This window comes from Polypterus senegalus, chromosome 4, assembly GCF_016835505.1.
Source record: "Polypterus senegalus isolate Bchr_013 chromosome 4, ASM1683550v1, whole genome shotgun sequence".
NCBI lineage: Eukaryota > Metazoa > Chordata > Cladistia > Polypteriformes > Polypteridae > Polypterus > Polypterus senegalus.
In genome coordinates this window covers 94,146,312-94,167,316 of record NC_053157.1, presented here as the reverse complement: position 1 = coordinate 94,167,316, position 21,005 = coordinate 94,146,312, and the positions used below count along the sequence as shown (strand labels likewise).

The 21,005-nt window shown below is 36.0% G+C and overlaps 1 protein-coding gene across 12 annotated transcripts in view; it reads left to right on the top strand.

The window, feature by feature from the left end:
• tenm3 (teneurin transmembrane protein 3) overlaps positions 1–21,005 on the top strand; it is an 842,281-nt gene that overhangs the window by 275,122 nt on the left and 546,154 nt on the right. For all 12 annotated transcript variants that reach the window (XM_039751049.1, XM_039751058.1, XM_039751057.1 and 9 more), the window contains one exon: positions 5,287–5,568. In XM_039751049.1, the coding sequence (XP_039606983.1) occupies positions 5,287–5,568 (282 nt within the window). The remainder of the gene's footprint in view (positions 1–5,286; positions 5,569–21,005) is intronic.

The window sequence follows — 21,005 nt, the reverse complement described above, 5'->3', positions numbered from 1 at the left end:
AAGAATGCAGAATTGATTATTCTGTTATAATTGAGTGTGATATGAATTGCTAATTTACTTTCTCCTGAAATGGATGGAGTTTTCAAGAAGCACTAGTTACTCTTCTTATGGTGAGGAAATTAAAAATGATTTTGACGTCTTCCTTTTTAAAGATAATCTTCCACTTTGCTATTTTAAGAACAAATACATGTTGTCATCTTCCTGAAAACTCGCATTTGTAATGCATTGTAATGGAATACACGGGCCATTCAGCATTATCGATTAATGTTTCATAATGTTCCACAGCTGGAAGAAAAGGAAGAATAAAATAAAATGAGTTTCACTCAGCTTAAATGTGAATTAGATTACATCTATATGGAATAAGAGTTTATGTTTCAGCACTTAGAATAAAGAATTAGTGAGAGAAACTGAAACAATTCTAAAACAGTAAGATGAAAAATAAGGAAACTGGTTGCACTTTAAGTGACATTGAAAAAGATGAAGGGAATGTTAAGGCTTATTAAACATTTTACATACATTGTGTGTGCAATGAGATAAAACTGGAGTAGGCTGCAATTGCTCAGAAATATAAATACCCTGAAAAATTTCTGAATTAGAAGATAATGATTTTTTTCTACATTAAAATATCACCCTTTTCCTGACTTTCTAACATTTAATTAGTCGATCAGTTAATTGCAGGTGCTTTAAATTCTTCACCCGAGATGAGCATGAAAACCAACAAATTAACAAGGAGCTCACCTTTTCATAGTTGTTCCTCGAAATTAAACAGTAGTGATACTTATTAGGCAGCTTCAAAACAACTCTGATAACCCAATAGTGACTGCTTTTTGTTGTTCTAGTTTACTTCATGGCTTATCTTTGTTTCTTTCTAAATGCTAGTATAGCAAGTAATAGAATCAGTATTGCTAACATCTGTAGCTTTTTTTTCTCTTTTTTAATTTACATCAAAGTCATTATAATGAGGATAATATTTCAGATTGATTTTTGAATGCAAGTTTGATAAAGTCAGTTTCAGTAGAAGTTATAATATGCCAGAATTTAAAAAAAAATGTAAGATATTGCTGTTATTTCTCTAATCATTGTAAAAATTATACATGACTAAACATTTGTCTACCTGTCAGCTGAAATTGCATCCTTATGGGCAGGATTAAGGTGAGTCACTGCCTATCCATACAAATAGTAATCACAGACAGACCTGTGACCTGAATGGAGCAACACCTTACTTTTCTACTTAGCTATATGTTTATATTCAGATAATTAAAATAATTTGAGATGAATATATTTAATTTGACTGAATATATTTCACACACCCTAGTAAATCTCTGTTATATTTTGTAATATATATTTTTTTTTCCCCACAAAGGGAGAAAAATGAATCACATATCATAAAGTAGTTTTTATTCCTGAGCTTTCATCCCCTGCCAGGGGCCTTCATCAGAGGATAATGCTTTGATTTCCAAGAATCAAAGACAATATATAGAAAAAATTATTTGGTGGGTTAAGTCAGTGTGATTAGGAAGGTGGGGAGTATTGTTTGTAGTTTTATTTATTATGAACATGTTCTACTTAAGTTTGCATATGTAGGATTTATGTCCAAATGTCTGTTGATGGCGTTCTCGTTTGATAGCCAAGATGCGGCCAGCTCTCTGGCACTTTTGGTACTGGCCTTAAATCTTACTTTTACATTGTCCCAGTTAAATGTATCTCCTGTTGATTTAGTATTCGTATAGATCAGTGATCGTGAGTCCTTTCTTCTGACGGCCTTGCGTTGTTATTCTATACGTGTTGCAATTCTTTTTTTACGTTTGTCCTATGTATACCGCTTGGCAAGAACTGCATGGAATGCTAAGATTTAAGAACATGTTCATAATATATAAAACTTTACAACCAGTACTTAACACCTAAACACACTGACTTAGCCAACACCCCCATATATTCTATATATTGCCTTTAATTCTTGCAAGTCTAAGCATTATCCTCTAATGAAGTCCTCCTGAAAGCTCAGGAATAAAAACTGCTTTATGATACATTATTACTTTTTTTCTCCCTTTGTGGATCTCCAGCTACAAATATGCAAACCTATCACAGACCTTCTCTTACATATATATATGTATATATATATAATATATATATAGTATATATACATATACACATATGTATGTGTGTGTGTGTGTGTGTCATGTAAAAGACCTTGGTAGGTAAAGGGTGAATGTAAAATGCAAGTGTAATGACTGCTAATAACATTTGCAAGGCCTTAGCTTGCATAGTCCTGTGACTTTTCAGGAAGATAAATTTTGTTAGTCTAATTCTGGAAACTGAGCTTGCAACTGTTACACATCAGCCTGTTCTCCTCACCAGGATCATATTTGCCAATAACATCTAAGTCAACAATAAAGAATAATGTACAATTTATTTATTACTCTATGCAGAGTTTTATGCAGTGCTGTTTTTGAAGTATTATGTTTTTGCTTGCTTTGCTGAGGGAAATCACAAGTAAGTATTTTCATTATTCTGAATAAAGCAATTAAAGAAAGTCCCAACTTAATTTAAATATTGTCAAATTAAAGTATTATTTATTATCTTCTGTTGAGGTAAAAAGAATGTATTTGAGAAAAGAATCAAGAAAGTTACTTGTAGATGTACTGGGGCGTATGTGTGTGTGAGAGAGTGCGTAGTATATAATCCAGTTATTTCATGGTGATGCAGTGGTTGGCATGGCTGCTTCGTGTTTGAATCCTGTGCCCATTCATGATCTATCTGGAGTTTACATATACTCCCCTTATCTGAATGGGTTTTCTTCTGTGTACTTCGGTTTTCCTCTCACATCCCCAAAGATGTACAGGTTATGTTAATTGTCCAAATTCTTTAATCATGCCCTTTACGACTGCCAGTATGGGTATGTGTGTGAAATGGATCTCCAATGAACCTGGTGTCCTTTCCATGGCTGTTTCCTGCCTTGTATCCGGTGATGATGAAATAGGCAGTGGTTTCCTGCAATCCTAAAGCGGATTAAGCGGGTTTAGGAATGTTGTTTTATGTTATTTCATGATTTTTCATTAACTATATGTGCACTTGTCAAACATGAGTTCCACTAGAAAGTTTTCCAAAATCATCACTGAAATAATATTTGTGGTATATTTTTACTCAATGAAAAGATAAAGTACTGACTGATAACAATATAGAAATAAGAGTATGGCACAGAAAAATGAATCTAAAATGGTTCCTTGGGGACCTGCTAAGACTCACAATGACTGTTTTCAAACCATTTGGTTCATTGAATTAAAGTATGCTATTGTCCAGAAGAAGTAACCATACCTGATGTTATCTGTCCTACTGACTTAATAATCTTAATACAATTACATCCTAAGTGTAATTACCAGAATAAATTGCCAAAGTTATTGTGCCTAATGAGAAAAAATTACATCCCAGGGACTTCTGTGATCATCAGCCTGCATCATATTGTTATTTTATTTATTTATTTTTCCTTTTCTAAGATCATTCTTATCCCAAGGGCTCATGTACAATGTAAAGTGCTCTTGTGCATATTCTCAAAGTACAGCTCTATTCATGATTTTTTAAACTTTTTTTTTTTCTTTCAATCTAAAAGATTGCAGACTGCTAAAGCCTTTTCCTGCAACATTAGAACCAAACCTGGATTATAGTCTATGGCATACTGACAAAATCTAAGATTATTTGAAAAGATTTCTGTATTTTCATTTATCATTCTAGAAGTGAAATGCATAATTATTTTTATTCATCAGCATTAATTAAGAATATTGTTAAATTTTTCATAATGGTTACCTACCAATTGTATTTAAAATATTTCTTTTACAGATGTATCTTATATTAGTAATCTGTTAATCATAGGTTAATCTAAGATTTGTATGAGTCAGTGCCTTTATAGGCATTACAAAGCAGAAGTCAGAAACCTGTCCTGGAAGGGACGGTAGTTTTTTCAGACCTGAAACACTTACGTCTGCTTTAGAGCCTCTAGTCAGTCTCATACAGTATTCTCATCCTGGGTAGGAGTGTGATCAGGGTTACCCTGAGAAAAAACAAAAATATGGGGAGAAGGAGCAGATTTTACACAGGGCAGGAGACAGTCTGTAATGTAAATTTAGGTCTCTGGGTTATGAGCCCGCAAGTATGACTGCTGCATCACTATGTCCAGTTACAATACTGTATATAATAATCTCACATAAAGTATGTAATAAAAGTGATTAGAATATTTGAACACCCAAGCTGGTGTGAATGAGGGAGGCTTCCAAACTGTGAACAAATAGTGAGTGACTGGGCTGAGATTGAAACTGAAGTGATGAGGCAGTGTTGCTAATCACTTTTTAGTCTTGCCACCCTATAAATACTGTACATTATATGGTTATGATTTTATTTTCAGGAAAAAAATGAAATATAAACAGACATGAAATGAAGTAGTAAAGAATAAAGCTGTTCTTGATGATTATATGTGTATATTTGTAATTTAAAGATGGATTAATAGCTTGTAGACTATATAAAAAAAGAAAGTGTTATTTATCACAGCATGTACTGCATGTTAAACTTTATTTTTAGAGAAGTTTTAGCTCATTTAGAGCATGTGCAAGAAATACTTGTTTTTATCTTATCTGGCCCATGACAATAAAGATGTATTGTCACCAGGAATCCTCCTTGCACTTAAAGGCAAGCTGCATTTGGTTAAGGTGACTGGTATGTGTTGTTCAAGTTTCAGACCCTAAGCAAGTCCCTCAGGGTATCAACCGGTACAGTCTTCTGACAAGATATTTTTCATTCAACACTTAAATAAGGAATATTTTCTTCTTATTGAAAAGAAGCAGTTGTAGGTCTTGGAATGTCTTGTAAATGTGTTAATTAAAGAGGAGTGTGCATTCTACAGTTATTTACTCACCCTGACAGGTGTCAGAGCAAAAGAATGCTGATGTTGTTTTGGGATTGAGTGACTTAAGGTAATCCTTTAAAAGACCGCCATATCAGTTTACTCCTAATTCTAGGGCAAAGTTTTCCTGCATTGTTTTCTTTCTTTGCTGAAAAAAGGGCCTTCCTCATCCTTACACTGTCAGAAGCTATTTCTTAAACACCTAAAATAACCAAACTTGTTTCAGCTAGATTGGTAAACATTTAGATTGTGCATGTGGAAACTCAAGTCAAAATGCTTCAAATAATAATCTGAATAAATTCCAACGGTTCTTCTTTAATGTAAAATTTGAAAACACAAATGGAGGAGGGGGTAAGGCCTACAGTAGCTTGATTAGTTCTATCTTTATTTTTCAGCTGGTCAGAACTTCACCCTTAGGCAGTTAGGCATCTGTGAACCAGCTACACGACGTGGGCTAGCGTTCTGCGCAGAAATGGGCCTCCCTCACCGAGGGTATTCAGTAGGCGCAGGATCTGATGTTGACACAGAGAATGAAGGCATCATGTCTCCAGAGCATGCCATGCGCTTGTGGGGAAGAGGAGTCAAGTCAGGACGCAGCTCATGTCTGTCAAGTCGCTCAAATTCAGCCCTGACCCTGACTGATACGGAACATGAAAACAAGTCCGACAGTGAGAATGGTGAGTCAGTTTGCTTTTAGTATCAGCATTATAATTGTTCCATTGGTTAAGTGGATTGATTTCTATCAATTGTCGGGAGCTGTTTCATATGAATTAGAAGGCACTAGAGGATGAATAATGTAAGATTTTAGATAACAGGGATGAAAACAGGAGTTCTGTTAACATTGCCTTTGTAAACCTTTGTCAAGGGGGTGCACATAAATCCTTTCTACCATTCTTTTTTAAAAACACATTCCAGTATAATTTAAGAATATAAATCTGGGGCTGATAGCTTTGGAGAATAAAGAGAAATGCTTAAAAAATGGCATCCCCTGTTATTCTCTCCTGGGGTGCAAAGTGGTGATAATAAAGTAAATCCCTTGAGCTGGTAAGCAATCAAAGATATCTTTGTAAATTCTACTCCAAGATGTCTGTTAGAAATTGATGAATGTTGTAATGGATGAATGGCCATATACAATGCTTTTTTTATCAAGGTTCAGTGGTTTGAAGTGTAAATTTGCCCTTGCTTGAAACTTCTGGGGACGAGGCCTGTGATTGAAATGGCACTAGAGAGGGGAAGAAAGCTAATGCTCAGCTAAAGTGAGCAGTTTATAGTATCATTTGAATCACTAGCTCTGATTTCTTTTTTTTTTTTCCAACATTAACCTCACTTTACACTTTAAGATGTTAAGAAACTTAAGTGTGGTTGATTTTTCACTTGCTTCATAAAGTATAAAGTTTATCAGCTGCTGAGAAATATCAGTGCCTGCAAAAAAGTCAGTGAGATAATTAGAATTTTGAATATTTCTTTTAAATTAAAAATTGATAAACTGTAAAATCTAGTCAATAATTGAGTTTTACCACTTTTTTAACCTGAAAGTTGTGACTCTGAATTGGTTTGCTATAAGCTCGTTATAATGTATAGTTCCTACCTTGCACCTGATGCTGCTAGGCAAAGCTCTAGCCTGCTGTGACCCTTTAATTGAATAGAAAATGAATTTGAAGATGAATAGAGTGATGGATGGACTCAGTAACTATAAAAGCTGACATGATTGTTTGAGAACCTTTTTGTTATAGGGGTTGAAGTCGGATTTAGTCGGACTGACATACTGTTTACATTTTCTGCTGAAAATGAAATGGTGCACGAGTGCTGGTCAGCACTGCAATTTAATAATGACATTCATTATGTTACTCATTTTAAATTAAAAATATAGATAAATCCTTCATGTTATGATGTGCCAAGGAAAATAATATATTCATTTATATGTCAAAGTATATAATTAAAAATGTTAGTTTTGCCTAAGACCTAAAATGTTTCTGAGAAAACCAGAAAGATGAGAAGGATGTTCTAATGCACTTACTCTATTGCTGTTAGAAATTGTTGTGCACTGTATAGGTAAACAAAAAAGTGTGTTTAAAATAGAAGGTGTTATAACAAAACTGATAACTTTTTAAAAATATATACATTGTTTTGTGATATATGTTTGTTTTATTAAGTTATCACGAGTTTAAATTCCTGAATGATTTTGAAAATTATTTCATTGAGATGTTGCAAATGTAGTACCATTGACTTTAGATAATAAAATTATGCAATTTCAATTTCACTATATGCAGACTGCTGTTTAGAATGTTACTTGTTACTCTATTGACATATTTCAAGGATATTTCCAACACTTACACGTAACATTGTGCTTTGTTGTGGTAATAATAATAATGATACTGTATTTACGCGTGTACCACGTGCACATTTTCTCCCGAAAATTAGCATTAGAAAAACAGGTGCATGTCATACACGAGGAAATGTAATTATGTTTACTTCTACTGCTTGGGCTTGCGCACTCGCGCTCTCTCTCGCTCTCTTGCTTGCGCACTCGCGTGCTCTCTCTCTCTCTGACTTGCTCGGTCACTTGCACCCTCTCTCTCTCTCGCTCGCTTCCTCATGCACTCGCTCAACATCACTCTCTCTCTCTCTCTAAACGCTTCCTATACAATCACAACGCGTGTCGTACACGGGGCAAAACTTTTTTCGTGAGTTTCTTTGTAAAAATTAGGGTGTGCGTCTTGCACGAGGGCGTGTGGTACACGAGTAAATACGGTAATACGTTTTATATAGTGCCTTTCACATGCTCAAGGAACATAATCAGCAGGGTATATGTAACATTGCATACAAATATTTTCTGTATAGAACACTAAACAGATAAATATAGAATATACAAAGCATATATATACAAATAGAATAAAAAAATAAACCAGAGTAAAGTACTAAATTCAATACTAAAAGAAATGCCTGAACAAATAACATCATTTTTGATATAACACACACACAAATTATGCTGTGCATCTGAACAGAGAGTTGAACTGCAAAAAGCACAGGATGTTAGGTTAAGTTAAGTTTTAAGTTGTTTTTCAAAATAATGAATTGAGTTAGCTGATTTAATTAATTTTCGGGAATTCATTCCAAAATCTGGGCACTATACAGCTGAAAGCCCTATCACCCGTAGTGTGCAGGTTAATGTGGGGCACAACAAAATTGCCAGAATCAGAGGACCTTAGTGGGTGAACAGGAACATAGACATGATGAAGGTCACTGATGCAGTCTGGTGCAAGGCCATTTAAAAGTTTGTAAGTTATTATTAGAATTTTATATTCAATCCTGTAAGACACAGTGAGCTAGTGAAGGCGAAGCAGGATGGGTGTTTATTTGCTCACTGTTGCTAGTCCATGGAAGGAGTTTTAAATCAACTACAGCTGTGATATAAGATTAGAAGTGATAGTACGGGATGTGATAAAAGTATGGACAAGTTACTTAGCATTAGAAAAGGAGAGTAATGAGAGAACATAGGATATGTTATGGAGGTGAAAGTAAGAAAGTTTCTTAATGTGGTCTATGTGGGTGAAATAAGAAAGGGAGGAATCGAAAATACCACCAAGTTTCCTTGCATCAGAAGAATGTCTAATAAAATCACATTCAAGAGTGACTGAAAAGGATCTCATTTCATTTTCTTTAGTGCCAATTTGCAGGTGTTCAGTTTTGTTTCAATTTAATTTTAAAGAGTTATGCTCCATCCAGGTTTTATTTTCACCGAAACAAGTTGTGAGCTGAGAAAGCTCTGATGAAATTTCACTTTTAACATTGAAATAGAGTTGAGTATCATCTGCATTAAAAATGATAACCCAGTCTATAGCTATGAATAAATATGGTCAAGGGGAAGCATATAGATACAGAAGCGCAAAGGGCTGATTACAGTGCCCTGAGGAACTCCTTGTGTGATTGGCATTGAGCTGAATCTGCTGTTGCTGTGACTAACAAAGTCTTGCCTATCATTCAGATAGAACTTAAACCACTGGAAGGCAGTTCTAGTGATACTCAGAATGTTCTTCATTCTGGACAGTAGAATGTCATGTCTGACACTGTCAAATACTGCACAAAGGTCTAACAGAATTAATGTGCTGGTTTGTCCAGAGGCTGTTGCCATAAGCAAACCATTACTTACCTGAGGCAGAGCAGTTTGGCAGCTGTGCTGTGTAACGATATGGGTTCGCTGCTCCATGCTCCAGTCTTGCATCTGGGAGCCCTTGAACTCGTCACCATTGGTAATGTTACCGATGAGCTTGGCAGTGAGGCACAATAAATGGAGCAAGGGGATGGTGCAAAAATGCCAAGTGTTATTACAACAACAATCAAAATCAATGTTCAAATAAATAGTGCAGTGATTTAAATCATTAAATGAATAATCCATAAAAACAGAAGTGAAGTGGGAGGAATTCATTCCTCACTTTGTGTCGGAAAGTCAGTATGGATGTTGAAATCATCAAGAAGAATGACTCTCTATGAAAGTGAACTGAAGCAAGTTAATAGTTCATTAAGTCAGATCAGATAAGAAAGACAGTTGTATTTTGGGGGACAGAACAATAAGTAAGAGAGGACCAGATTTTGTTGTTAGATTAAAAGCCAGACAGTCAGTTGAGATGTTTAACCCCAATCTAGCAAGTACTGCAACCCCTTGTCTTTGTCTTGAGCTGTAAGCCTCTGTGAAGTAAACAAATCCATATGGTATCGCCTCCCTGAGAATTATATATATGAATTAATTATGAATTATTATATTTTGTTTACATTTTTCTATTTATACTATATATAAGCTATTTAAACATTTCTATGTGTTATTTTTCACTGGTCAGTATGACAGTATTACCAGATTACTGTCTGTTTTGTAACAGATAGGGTCACTAAGTGTTGAGTGAATTTGACTTTAATCTAACAACATAACATACTTAAAGTATAGACATTTTTGGTTCACATTTGTCATCTTGCCATTGACTGTGGTCCACTTCTTTCTTTTATTGTAGAAGTCCAACATATCTAATTTAGGATTAGACCCAAAAAGTTCCCATTCACCTGTATTCACCCAAAAGCATTGAATTTAATGCATTTGAATTTAACAGTAGAATTGCCAGAGTCTACGAAAAAACTTGTAGATCCGTTCCACCTTAAATCGCTTCTTAAAACCATTGTCACCTCTCTGCCAGCCTCCTTTGTCCTGTAAATGTGCCGATAAAAACAAACTGCAAGCAGCCGGCTATTCCATCCTCCCCACTGACTAAGAACGTGCACTGACTTCTCCCAGGTCATGCCTCGATTATCTGGGAGTGAAGTGGAGTTTTAGAGTGAAAATAATAGATTGTTATTTGGAACACACACATTTGATGTGTGTTCCGTTTCTACAGTAATCTGTGGAAACACAATGTTAAAACAGAAACTTTTTCATATTTTAGTAATAAATGTTACAAAATGTATTCGTAAACTATAAAATGTGTGAAGCCTGAAGGCCAAAGATCAAATACAGTGATCGCTCGCTATATCGCGCTTCTAATTTCGCAGCTTCACTCCATCGCAGATTTTAAATGTAAGCATATCTAAATATATATCATGGATTTTTCACTGGTTCGCGGATTTCTGCGGACAGTGTGTCTTTTAATTTATGGTACATGCTTCCTCAGTTTGTTTTCCCAGTTGATTTCATACAGGGGACGCTATTGGCGGATGGTTTAGAAGCTACCCAATCAGAGCATGTATTACAGATTAAATAAAACTCCTCAATGATATACGATATGCTTCCCGCGCAGTGCTTGATTGTTTGCTTTTCTCTGTCTCTCTCAGTCTCTCTGCCTGACGGAGGGGGTGTGAGCAGAGGGGCTGTTTGCCTAGAGGATACGGACTCTCCTCTACAAAATGCCGCTTTATCGCGGTGCTTTGGCATACTTAAAAGCATGTATTGATTTTTTGATTATTTGCTTTTCTCTCGCTCTCTCTCTCTCTTTGACATTCTCTGCTCCTGACACGCATTCTTTGAAGAGGAAGACATGTTTGCATTCTTTTAATTGTGAGAAAGAACTGTCATCTCTGTCTTGTAATGGAGCACAGTTTAAACTTTTGACTAAAGGGTGTTATTTCATGTCTAGAGGGCTCTAATAATGTTAACAGTGTGGGAGAGTTTATAAGGGCTTAAAATATATAAAAATAACCATACAAACATATGGTTTCTACTTCGCAGATATATCTAGTGCCTTTTCTGCCTGTCTGTCTGTCTGATTGCATATAGCGCTGAACTTACTGCTCTGTACTATTCTGTCCTCTGCATGTCCTGGAGTACAAAAGAAACACCACCATACAGCAACATGTGCAAACTGGCAAGATCAGGGTAAAAAACACGTGGTTACTGATTACAAACCGCAAGATGAATGAAAGAGACAATATATGTAAAAACATCATCGCACTAATGCAATAGTATTTGAAAACGAGCAGCGTCAGATCAGGTTTGAATATGCGCCCGATCTGATGCTGTTCGTTTTCAAATAATATTGCATGTACTGTGCATTGAAACTGCTGCTCTGAATAAGCTGCATCAGCATGTATTCAAACCCGATCTAACGCTGTTCATTTTCAAATAATATTGCATGTACTGTACTATCTATACTAATAAAAGGCAAAGCCCTCACTGACTGACTGACTGACTCATCACTAATTCTCCAACTTCACGTGTAGGTAGAAGGCTGAAATTTGGCAGGCTTATTCCTTACAGCTTACTTACAAAAGTTAAGCAGGTTTCATTTCGAAATTCTACACGTACGGTCATAACGGCTCACAACGTCCTCAATGTTGAACTTTCTTATTTATGGCCCCATCTTCACGAAATTTGGTAGGCGGCTTCCCTGCGCTAACCGAAACCGATGTACGTACTTATTTCGATGGTATGACGCCACTGTCGGCCGCCATATTGAACTTTCCAACAGTCTTTGTTACTTATGGGCCCATCTTCAAGAAATTTGGTACTCGGTTTCCCAACGCTAACTGAATCCTACTTACGTACATATATACGTCCATAGCCTGCAGCTCGGTCACCGTGTGAGGCGGCGTTGGGTCCCCCATCCCAACGCCTCCCACGTTGTTGGCTGCCTTCCTATATAAGGCCGTCCGTCGCTCTAGTCTCTACATTCCCTTCCTTGCTTCGCCACGGGATTCACATCTCCCTGCTGATAACTATAGCCTTTTTATTTAATCAATGGCTTCTCCGCTGTTTTATTGTTCATTTATTACGATTATAGTTATTGTGTAGGTATTTTAGACTTACTGTACATTGTTCGTATACCCATTTCCTTTATCATTCCAACCGTACCCGCATTAACATGTCTATCGAGGTGATCACCATTGATGAAACAACTGGCACTTACCGAGTGGTTTCCATGCCCGGAGATGGCACCTACCTTTTCCATTCTCTTTGTTACATATTGCACGGCCATATCAGGCTCACTCTTGATATCCGGAGGAACATTGTGTCTTATGTAGTGAATGACTGGGACAGGTTCAAGGTGTGGACTGATGGTACAGGAGATAATTATACTACACAGGAGCACTATAAGAGTAAAATGCTTAAGCCCTTCACCTATGCATCTGCATGTGAGTTAATGGCTGCCGCTGAATATTTTACACCTTTGGACACCCGCCAATGCCTCTTAAACATCTTAGATTCACAGGTGACGATTTTAGTAGTGGACACTTTGATGTTCATGAATGTTTAAACTGTCAAAAGCTGGATGTGAAGTTGTCGATGAAACTGGTTGTATACTTACAACGCTTGATAGATGGTGAATGTCACTTCAACACAAGTCCTACAAATACCTTCGTAATTGAAACAAACCATGAAACTCAAACCGATTATTACAGCAGCAATCCAAGCTGTGAGATTTGAGACAAGATTGCTTTTCACATGGCCAACTGTACATTGCATGCTTAAGAGTAAGCTCAGCACACAGCTTGGTCATATTACTTTCCCTCAGTTTAAAAAGGTTTAATTTTCTTCTTAATAAAACTTTTAGGGCAGTACTTCGCTGCTGTGAAGCACGTGTATTTTGCTAGTATAGATATATATATATATATATATATATATATATATATATATATATATATATATATATATACACTGTGTGCACAATTATTAGGCAAGTTGTATTTTTGAGGATTAATTTTAATATGGAACAAACACAGTGCTATCAGTCAATCCAAAATGTTAATAAACCTGAAACCTGAATGTTTCACAACGGAAATGTGAGTGTGAACATCATCAGGGAATACATATGTGCGCACAATTATTAGGCAACTATTAGTGTGCAGATTTATTATGCAACTAAAGGAAAAATGAAAATTTTCCCATCTCACTTGTTTATTTTCATCTGTTATAGTGAGAATAATAAACAAACACCTCAAAATTTACAAATAAACATCTCTGACATTTCAAAAAAAATAAATCAATCAATCAATGACCAATATAGCCACCCTTCTTTCCAATAACAGTCATAAGCCTTTCCATTCATGGAGTCTGTCAGTTTCTTGATCTGTTGACGATCAGCTTTTTGTGGAGCAGTGACTACAGCCTCCCAGACACTCTTCAGAAAGGTGTATTGTTTTTCTCCCCCGTAAATCTAGCGTTTAAGAAGTGCCCACAAGTTCTCGACAGGGTTTAGGTCAGATGAGGAAGATAATGATGTCATTATTCCTTCATCTTTAAGGCCTTTACTGGCTGGCCACGCAGTGGAGAACTTCGATGCAAGTGATGGAGCATTGGCCTGCATAAAAATCATGGTCTTTTTCCTGTATCACTGTTTGAAGAAAGTGTCTTCGAAAAACTGGCAGTAGGTTTGGGAGTTGATTTTGAGTTCATCTTCAATGCAAAAGGTCCAACTAGCTCATCTTTAAAAATACCAGCTCATACCAGTACCCCACTTCCACGTTGGAGTGGAGCTCTGTGCCCATTACTGATCCACAGGTCCATCCATCTGGTCCATCAAGAGTCACTCTCATCTCATCGGTCCATAAAACCTTTGAAAAAAATCTGTCTTCAGATATTTCTTGGCCCAGTTTTGACGTTTCAACTTATGTTTCTTGTTCAGTGGTGGTTGGGTTTCAGCCCTCCTTACCTTGGCCATGTCTTTGAGCACTGAACACCTTGTACTTCTGGGCACTCCAGGTAGGTTGCAGCTCTGGAATATGAAAGTACTGGAGGATAATGGGTTCCTGGTAGCTTCACGTTTGATTCTTCTCAAATCTTTGGCAGCTAATTTGCGTCTTTTGTTCTCAACACATTTCTTGCGACCCTGTTGACTATTTGCAACAAAATGTTTGATGGTTCTGTGATCACACACCAATATCTTAGCAATTCCAAAAGTGCTGCATCCCTCTGAAAGACTTTTTACAATTTTGACTTTTCAGAGTCAGTTAAATCTCTTTTTTGGCCCATTTTGCCTGAGGAAAACTAGCTGCCTAATAATTCTGCACACCTTGATATAGGGTGTTGATCTCCTTAGGCCACACCCTCCCTCATTACACAAATACACATCACCTGACGTGCTTAAATCCAATAAGCATTCAAGTTAATACAGCTTGGAGTTGGAATATACGCATTAAAAATGATGATATGGTCAAAATACTCACTTGCCTAATAATTATGCACACAGTGTATATACACTGTAGATATATAGATAGATATATATATAGATAAATATGACTACAACACTCCTATCAATGACAAAACAATTACATTAACAATCATCTTACGTTATTTTTAAAATGTTTCCTTTTCTTTTTCATAACTTCTTTAACACCTACTTCTCCGCTGCAAAGCACGGGTATTCTGCTAGTTTTAGAATAAAACACACACATTTGATTTCAGTCAGTCTGTAAGAGCCAGTGTAAATTCATGATAATTGTAAATTTTTTTTTTAAATTCAGTTCCATTCTCTCAGTCGCGTTTGCGATCCCCCCTCCCCATCTGACACTGCTGTTTTCACATAAAGACGCACTATAGCTCAAATGTTATTTATTTGGAGACGCGCTATAGCTCGAATGTTATTTATATAGGGAAGAAAGTACAGTGTCAGGTGCTCATTCAGTGTAATAGGAACCATAGCACAGAGAGGTGTGTACACTGCAACAAGTACACATGTCGTAAATGTAGGAAGGGTGTGTGGGAATTGTTAATATTTGAATGTGATGATTTTATATAGCACGGATCGGAAATCAACAGTTCTTAGCATTGCACCACGCAAGCTGTCGTATCAACTGCCTACTGTAACTTACTTTATTTTTCTTCACTTATAGTGTAGAATAAAAGTGCACTTGTTTTGTTATGCTTGTACACCAACATATGTTCCTGTGTTTGAGCGACCCGGGCATGCTCAAAAAATAGACGTGTAATGCCACGAAAAGTGCACAAGGCACTTAAGCTCGCAAGCATTGGTACGAGTACACTGCAGAGCTATAGCACATCTTTATGTGAAAACAGCAGTGTCAGATGGGGGGGTAGGGAAGGATCCTGAACACGACTGAGAGAATGAAAAGTGAATAAAAAAAAAAAACAAAGCTAACCTTTACAAGTATCATAAATTACACCGGCTGTTACACTCTGAAATCAAATGTATGTTTTTATTCTAAAATAGTAAGAATAAGCACTTTACTTCTCAAAATTGAGTTGTGCGGGATCGAACTCATGACCTTTTGATTACCAGTCTGAAGCTGATACCATTATGCTACCGTGGCAGTTGTAGTAAGTGTGTGTCAATGTGGCATGCTAAGGCGGCTTTTTTTCTGCAGTTATATTTTTGAAAAAAGCATACTTGTTCTGTTATATTTGTATCTTTTGTTAAAGTGTTTCTTTGATATTTGGACTTCAGGCTTCATACATTATATAGTTTTTGCCTACATTTTGTCCTTTACTACTACAATATGAAAAACGTTTCTGTTTTAAAAATGTGTTTACACGGATTACTGTAGAAACGGAACACACATGAAATGCGTGTATTCCAAATAATGATCTATTATTTCCACTCTAAAACTCCACTTTACTCCCAGATCAATCAAGGCATGAGCTGGGAGAAGTTCGTGCACGTTCTAAGTCGGTGGGGGGATGGAATAGCCGGCTACTTGCAGATATTCTTTATCAGCACATTTAGATTACAAAAGATGCTGGCGGAAAGTTGAGAACGGTTTTAAGAAGCGGTTTAAGGTGGGACGGATCTACAAGTTTTTTCGTATGCTCTTGTAATTCTAGTGTTAAAGAGGTATCATTTAGACTGGACCAGGACAAGTGCTTTTTGGTTAATAGTAATTTTATTGCATAGAATCCATGAATTTTTTTTTTTTTGGAAGGAAACTTTTTACACATCTAATCAAGTTTAGAATAGATCTGCTATGTTCACATTCACATTCATGTAGTATCTTAATTCATCCTAAATGTGAAATTAAACTCAACATTGAAGTATATACATTTGCAAACACACAAGAAAGAGGTGTTTTCCCTTTTTGTTTCAAATACTGCACAAATAAAATACTGTCTTCCAACTTTAATGAACCAGATGAAGTAAACTGTAGGGGCTCTCCATACTCACAACCTAACTTTTTAGTATATCTTCTCCTCTTCTTGTATGCTGTCACGCTTCTTTCATTGTATATCTCTTCTCTGTCACCTATGATGGCATGTCACCACTGTTACCATTTGTTACTGCCTTGAATAACATTGTTTGAAAGTATGGAATACTCTAAAAATATAGACAGCAGTGCCTCTGAGTCGGCCTTGTTCCCTGAGATGTCAACTATAAAGTCATCCAAGTTTGCCGACAAGCATTAAGTCCTCCGCTCCAAAAACCTGGAAGCAGGGCAATGAGAAGTTAAGTACTATTGCATTTCAATTTGTTATATGTTTATTGTACCATACCCAGATAACCAAATTCAGGGTTTCTACTGATAAATCCAGCAATCTGAAACCATGTTTAGACGTGTAACCATTACATGCCAGTCCTAGTGTAAAAGATAGAAATACCTTTATCAGCAATAGATTTACATCAAGAAATGGCAGCAATAAATACAGTGCTTGAACAATGCACACCCACAACTTCTGATCATTCAGTTATGAATCTTTTGCATTTAGTGCCTGTGTGGAGTGTACATGTTCTGCTTACCCTGTACTATCTGTACTTTGGTTTCCATTCCATATCTCAAAAATATGTAGGTTAATTGGAGGCAATAAATTGTGAATGAATTTGGACACATACAGTATCTGAGTGTGCTTTCTGATGGAATTCCACACACTTTGGAATTTCCTGTATAGAATGGGATAGATATCAGTTTTGGACTATAAGCATAACTACATCAGTGTGCACATACCTGTGGACTGTTTAAATGTCGCTGTAATAACCTGAATATGTAATTTTTTTTTTATGGGTACGTCTGTCTGTCTACTGTGTTTGCTGCACAATAGAAAGATATACTAACATCAAAACTAATAAATGTTTTTTGATTTGAAGTTTTTTTTTTCTTTTTTGTTTTGAATCCATTCAGTGGAAATATAAAGTGGTAGCAGTAACACTGATTTAATTAATTAATTTAAAATATGCTGAATCAGTTCATTTGTATTTATTTTAATTATCATCTGGAAGAAAAACAGAAATTAGTGGTGTTGTATATTGTGGGCTTTCAGGTGGCTGAATGTCAAGGGAACCAGTAAGAAAGTGTTCTTAAAGGACAAGTTACATCCTAATTGTATGACTTAATTTTTTTAATTATACAACTAAGTGAGGTTTCATAAAATATATATTTCACAGTAGAAAACAGTCATTACATTTTCCCAATGGGTAAAACCTTGGAAGTAAGTAAAACAGTAATTAAAATTGCAGAGGGGAAAAATGGGCATTCAGTGGCTGACAGATCATCTGTACTATATATTTTGTTAAATACTAGAATGGAAATGATTGATTTTAAAAGAAAAATGTAAGCCCATGAATAGGCTTTATAGAGCCTTTTACTACAACTATTATTTTAAATGCCTTTCTTAAAAGCTGGTTTTAATCCTTTTATAGTTTTATGGAGTGGGTTAATTCTCTTTACAAAGCATACACACTCGCCTCTTTTGAGTAAACTGCTGAAGATGTTCTGCTGTGCAATTAAAACTTGTCAGATGCTGCATGTTGAACTCTGAGGTTATTCCATTGGATCAGTGTGACAAATCCTTACACTTTCATAAGTAAAACACCGGTTTTTTGCTCACAGGCATAACATTTAAAATGAGAGGAAACATTATTGTCCACTAGGCATTTTATGTGTGGTTATAGTATAAACATTTTTTTGTTTTTCAAGAATTGCTAGACTATTTTGTTTTTATCAGTGCAATTCACATTTACAAGCAAACGTTTTTGTGGGTGAGTGTAATTTTTGCAATTAATATTTATCCCCTTAATATTATTACTGTTCTTGACAATCTCTAAGAGAGGAAGAAAGCGAAGGTTATATGTTTTAAAGGGTATTTATCTTTTACATCTTGTACCCAGTCCATAATGATGCTTCATACCATTTCCACATACACATATTTTGCTTGATTTTTGGAAGCAGGTGAAAGTTGGTGACCATGCTTGACACATTTCACCACCATACCATTTACGGTATATGATAAATTTGTGAAGCCTTCTTTAATGCATGGTTACATAGTTGAAGAAATGTATCCATTAGATGTTCTCATTGACTGTATTATTGATCTGGCATTTCTTTGTGCAGCTTGCTGCAAAAACCAGTTTAATCATAACTGTCTCCTTTCTTCATTTATCAGGTTAGGTAATCTTATGAAATATCTGTGAGACTTGTAGAAGTTAAGGCTTGACGCAAAATACTGCTTTGAGTGAAGGTTTAAGAAGCTTGACTGTTAATCAATCAATCAATCAATCAACATTTATTTATATAGCACATATTCATACAAAAAATGTAGCTCAAAGTGCTTTACAAAATGAATAGAGTAATAGAAGACACAATAAAAGATAAACATAAGTCAACATTAATTAACATAGAATAAGAGTAAGGTCCGATGGCCAGGGTGGACAGAAAAACAAAAAACTCCAAAAGCTGGAGAAAAAATAAAATCTGTAGGGTTCCAGACCAAGAGACCGCCCAGTCCCCTCTGGGCATTCTACCTAACATAAATCATCATATTTTCATGGAAGGACCTGATGATGATGGTCACGTAGACTTCTGGCTTTCAGTCCATCATTGTTGGAGCATCATGATGCTTTGAGTAGGTGGTGGTGGCAGGCCGCCACCACAAAGAAACCGGAAAAGAAACAGAAGAGAGAGTAGGGGTCAGTACGGATTTTAGAGCCACCATGAATAGTTATTATGAAGAATTGAACATACAGAGTATCAGGATTATGTTAAAGTGAAGTTATAAAAGGCCATGTTAAAGTACTCAAACAACACTATGTCAAAAAATTTCCATGGACACAGATGATGATAATGCTGGTTAAATTATCTGGCCAAAGCTTTCACGTAATGGGTCATTAGGATGCATATTTTGCACATACAGTAAGATATACTACTGCAGTTTTTTCCCCAGAAATTTTTTTCCAGCCGGGTGGCAAGGAAAAGTAGCCGGGTGGGGCGGGATGGGGAAATTTGGTGGTGGGGAAAATTTAAATGTGCACTATTTTTATTAGTTAATTATTATTGATTATTTTCCAAACCTCAATATGACTTCCTTTTTTAAGGTTTGACACTTGTGCCAGGATATTTTTATTAAATTTAAGAAGTATCCAATTCATGATCCTGCAACCCTAACAAAAATTTTAAATAACAATTGTTATGATATAAACCAAGAGGCACAAGTATTGTCGCTGTCGGGAAGAAAAGTGAAAACAATGGAAAAAGTATAGGAAACCTAATGAAGAAATTTTTAAAAATATTCTTCAAACCCAACTTGCATATGCAGAAGGTTTCTTCAGTTAAATATTTATTCTTTTCTTCCTAGAGGCCAAGTTGTCTACAGCTTTCCCATAATCAAAGTCCCCAGGATCTGGGCCCTCCAAGGAGATCACTCATCATACACTGTTGTAGTGACTGTACTGCAAAGTCATCAGACAGCCATCTAGTGTCACTGGCCATTTTCAGCTCAATCTGGGGAATGTTCAGAATATTTTGAATTTCCGTTAAACCAGCCATCCTAACTGAAGAATTTTGGAAGAAATAGAATAGCTGCCTTAAGCTGTTCAGTTTTGTTAAATAAGGTACAGCATCTGCTGCTTGGGCACTTGCAAGTGCCAATCAGCGATTTACACAGTGGCATTTGTCCAAGAGTCCAGATGTTTTATCTCTAAGCAGTTTTGCCACACCTTTCTGTTTCCCAATCATAACAGCCATTCCATCTGACCCTAGTCCAACCAGATTAGCAGTTTTCAAGCCTAGAGTGTCCATAGTTTCACTCAGTGTGTTGGTTATAGTGTCCGCTTTGCCATCAATCATATTGCGGGTTGATACAAAACTAATTCTGACCTCTTTAGTGACCTGGCAAACATATTTAACGTATATAATTAATTGTTTTACATCTGAGATATCTGTGGTTTTATCACACAGAATACTGAAAAACTTTTCTGTGTGTATATTTTTTAGTATGTTAGATTTTATTTCTGATGCTAAGATATCCAGCAGCTCTTGCATTATTCTTTCAGAGGTGTAATGTGCTTTTTTTTACCAATATTGAAATGTTGTGAAAAGGAACAACCTATTTCTTTACAGTGTTCCAACAGCTTTTCAAACAACGTTGTATGTGGCAACTCATTTTTTGCCAAACAATGCATGAATCTTAAAGCTCCCACAAAGGCATCTCTCAATAAGTTATTTAACACAGATACAGATCTTTCAATTTGACTGATTCCAATTTGCTCTAGTACACGCTTTCCTAAAAGTTTAGCAGAAGACTCAATGTGCATTTTACTTTTTTCATGGTCCAACAAGCTTTCTTTTCGAATTCTTGTGTATGGCACGTTTACCCAAAGTAACCCCTCCTTGGTGTTTGTTTAAGTATTTCATGCACAATGAGCACCACATAACATTTTCTTTGACCATTAGCTAATCAAAATCTTTAAACCATTGT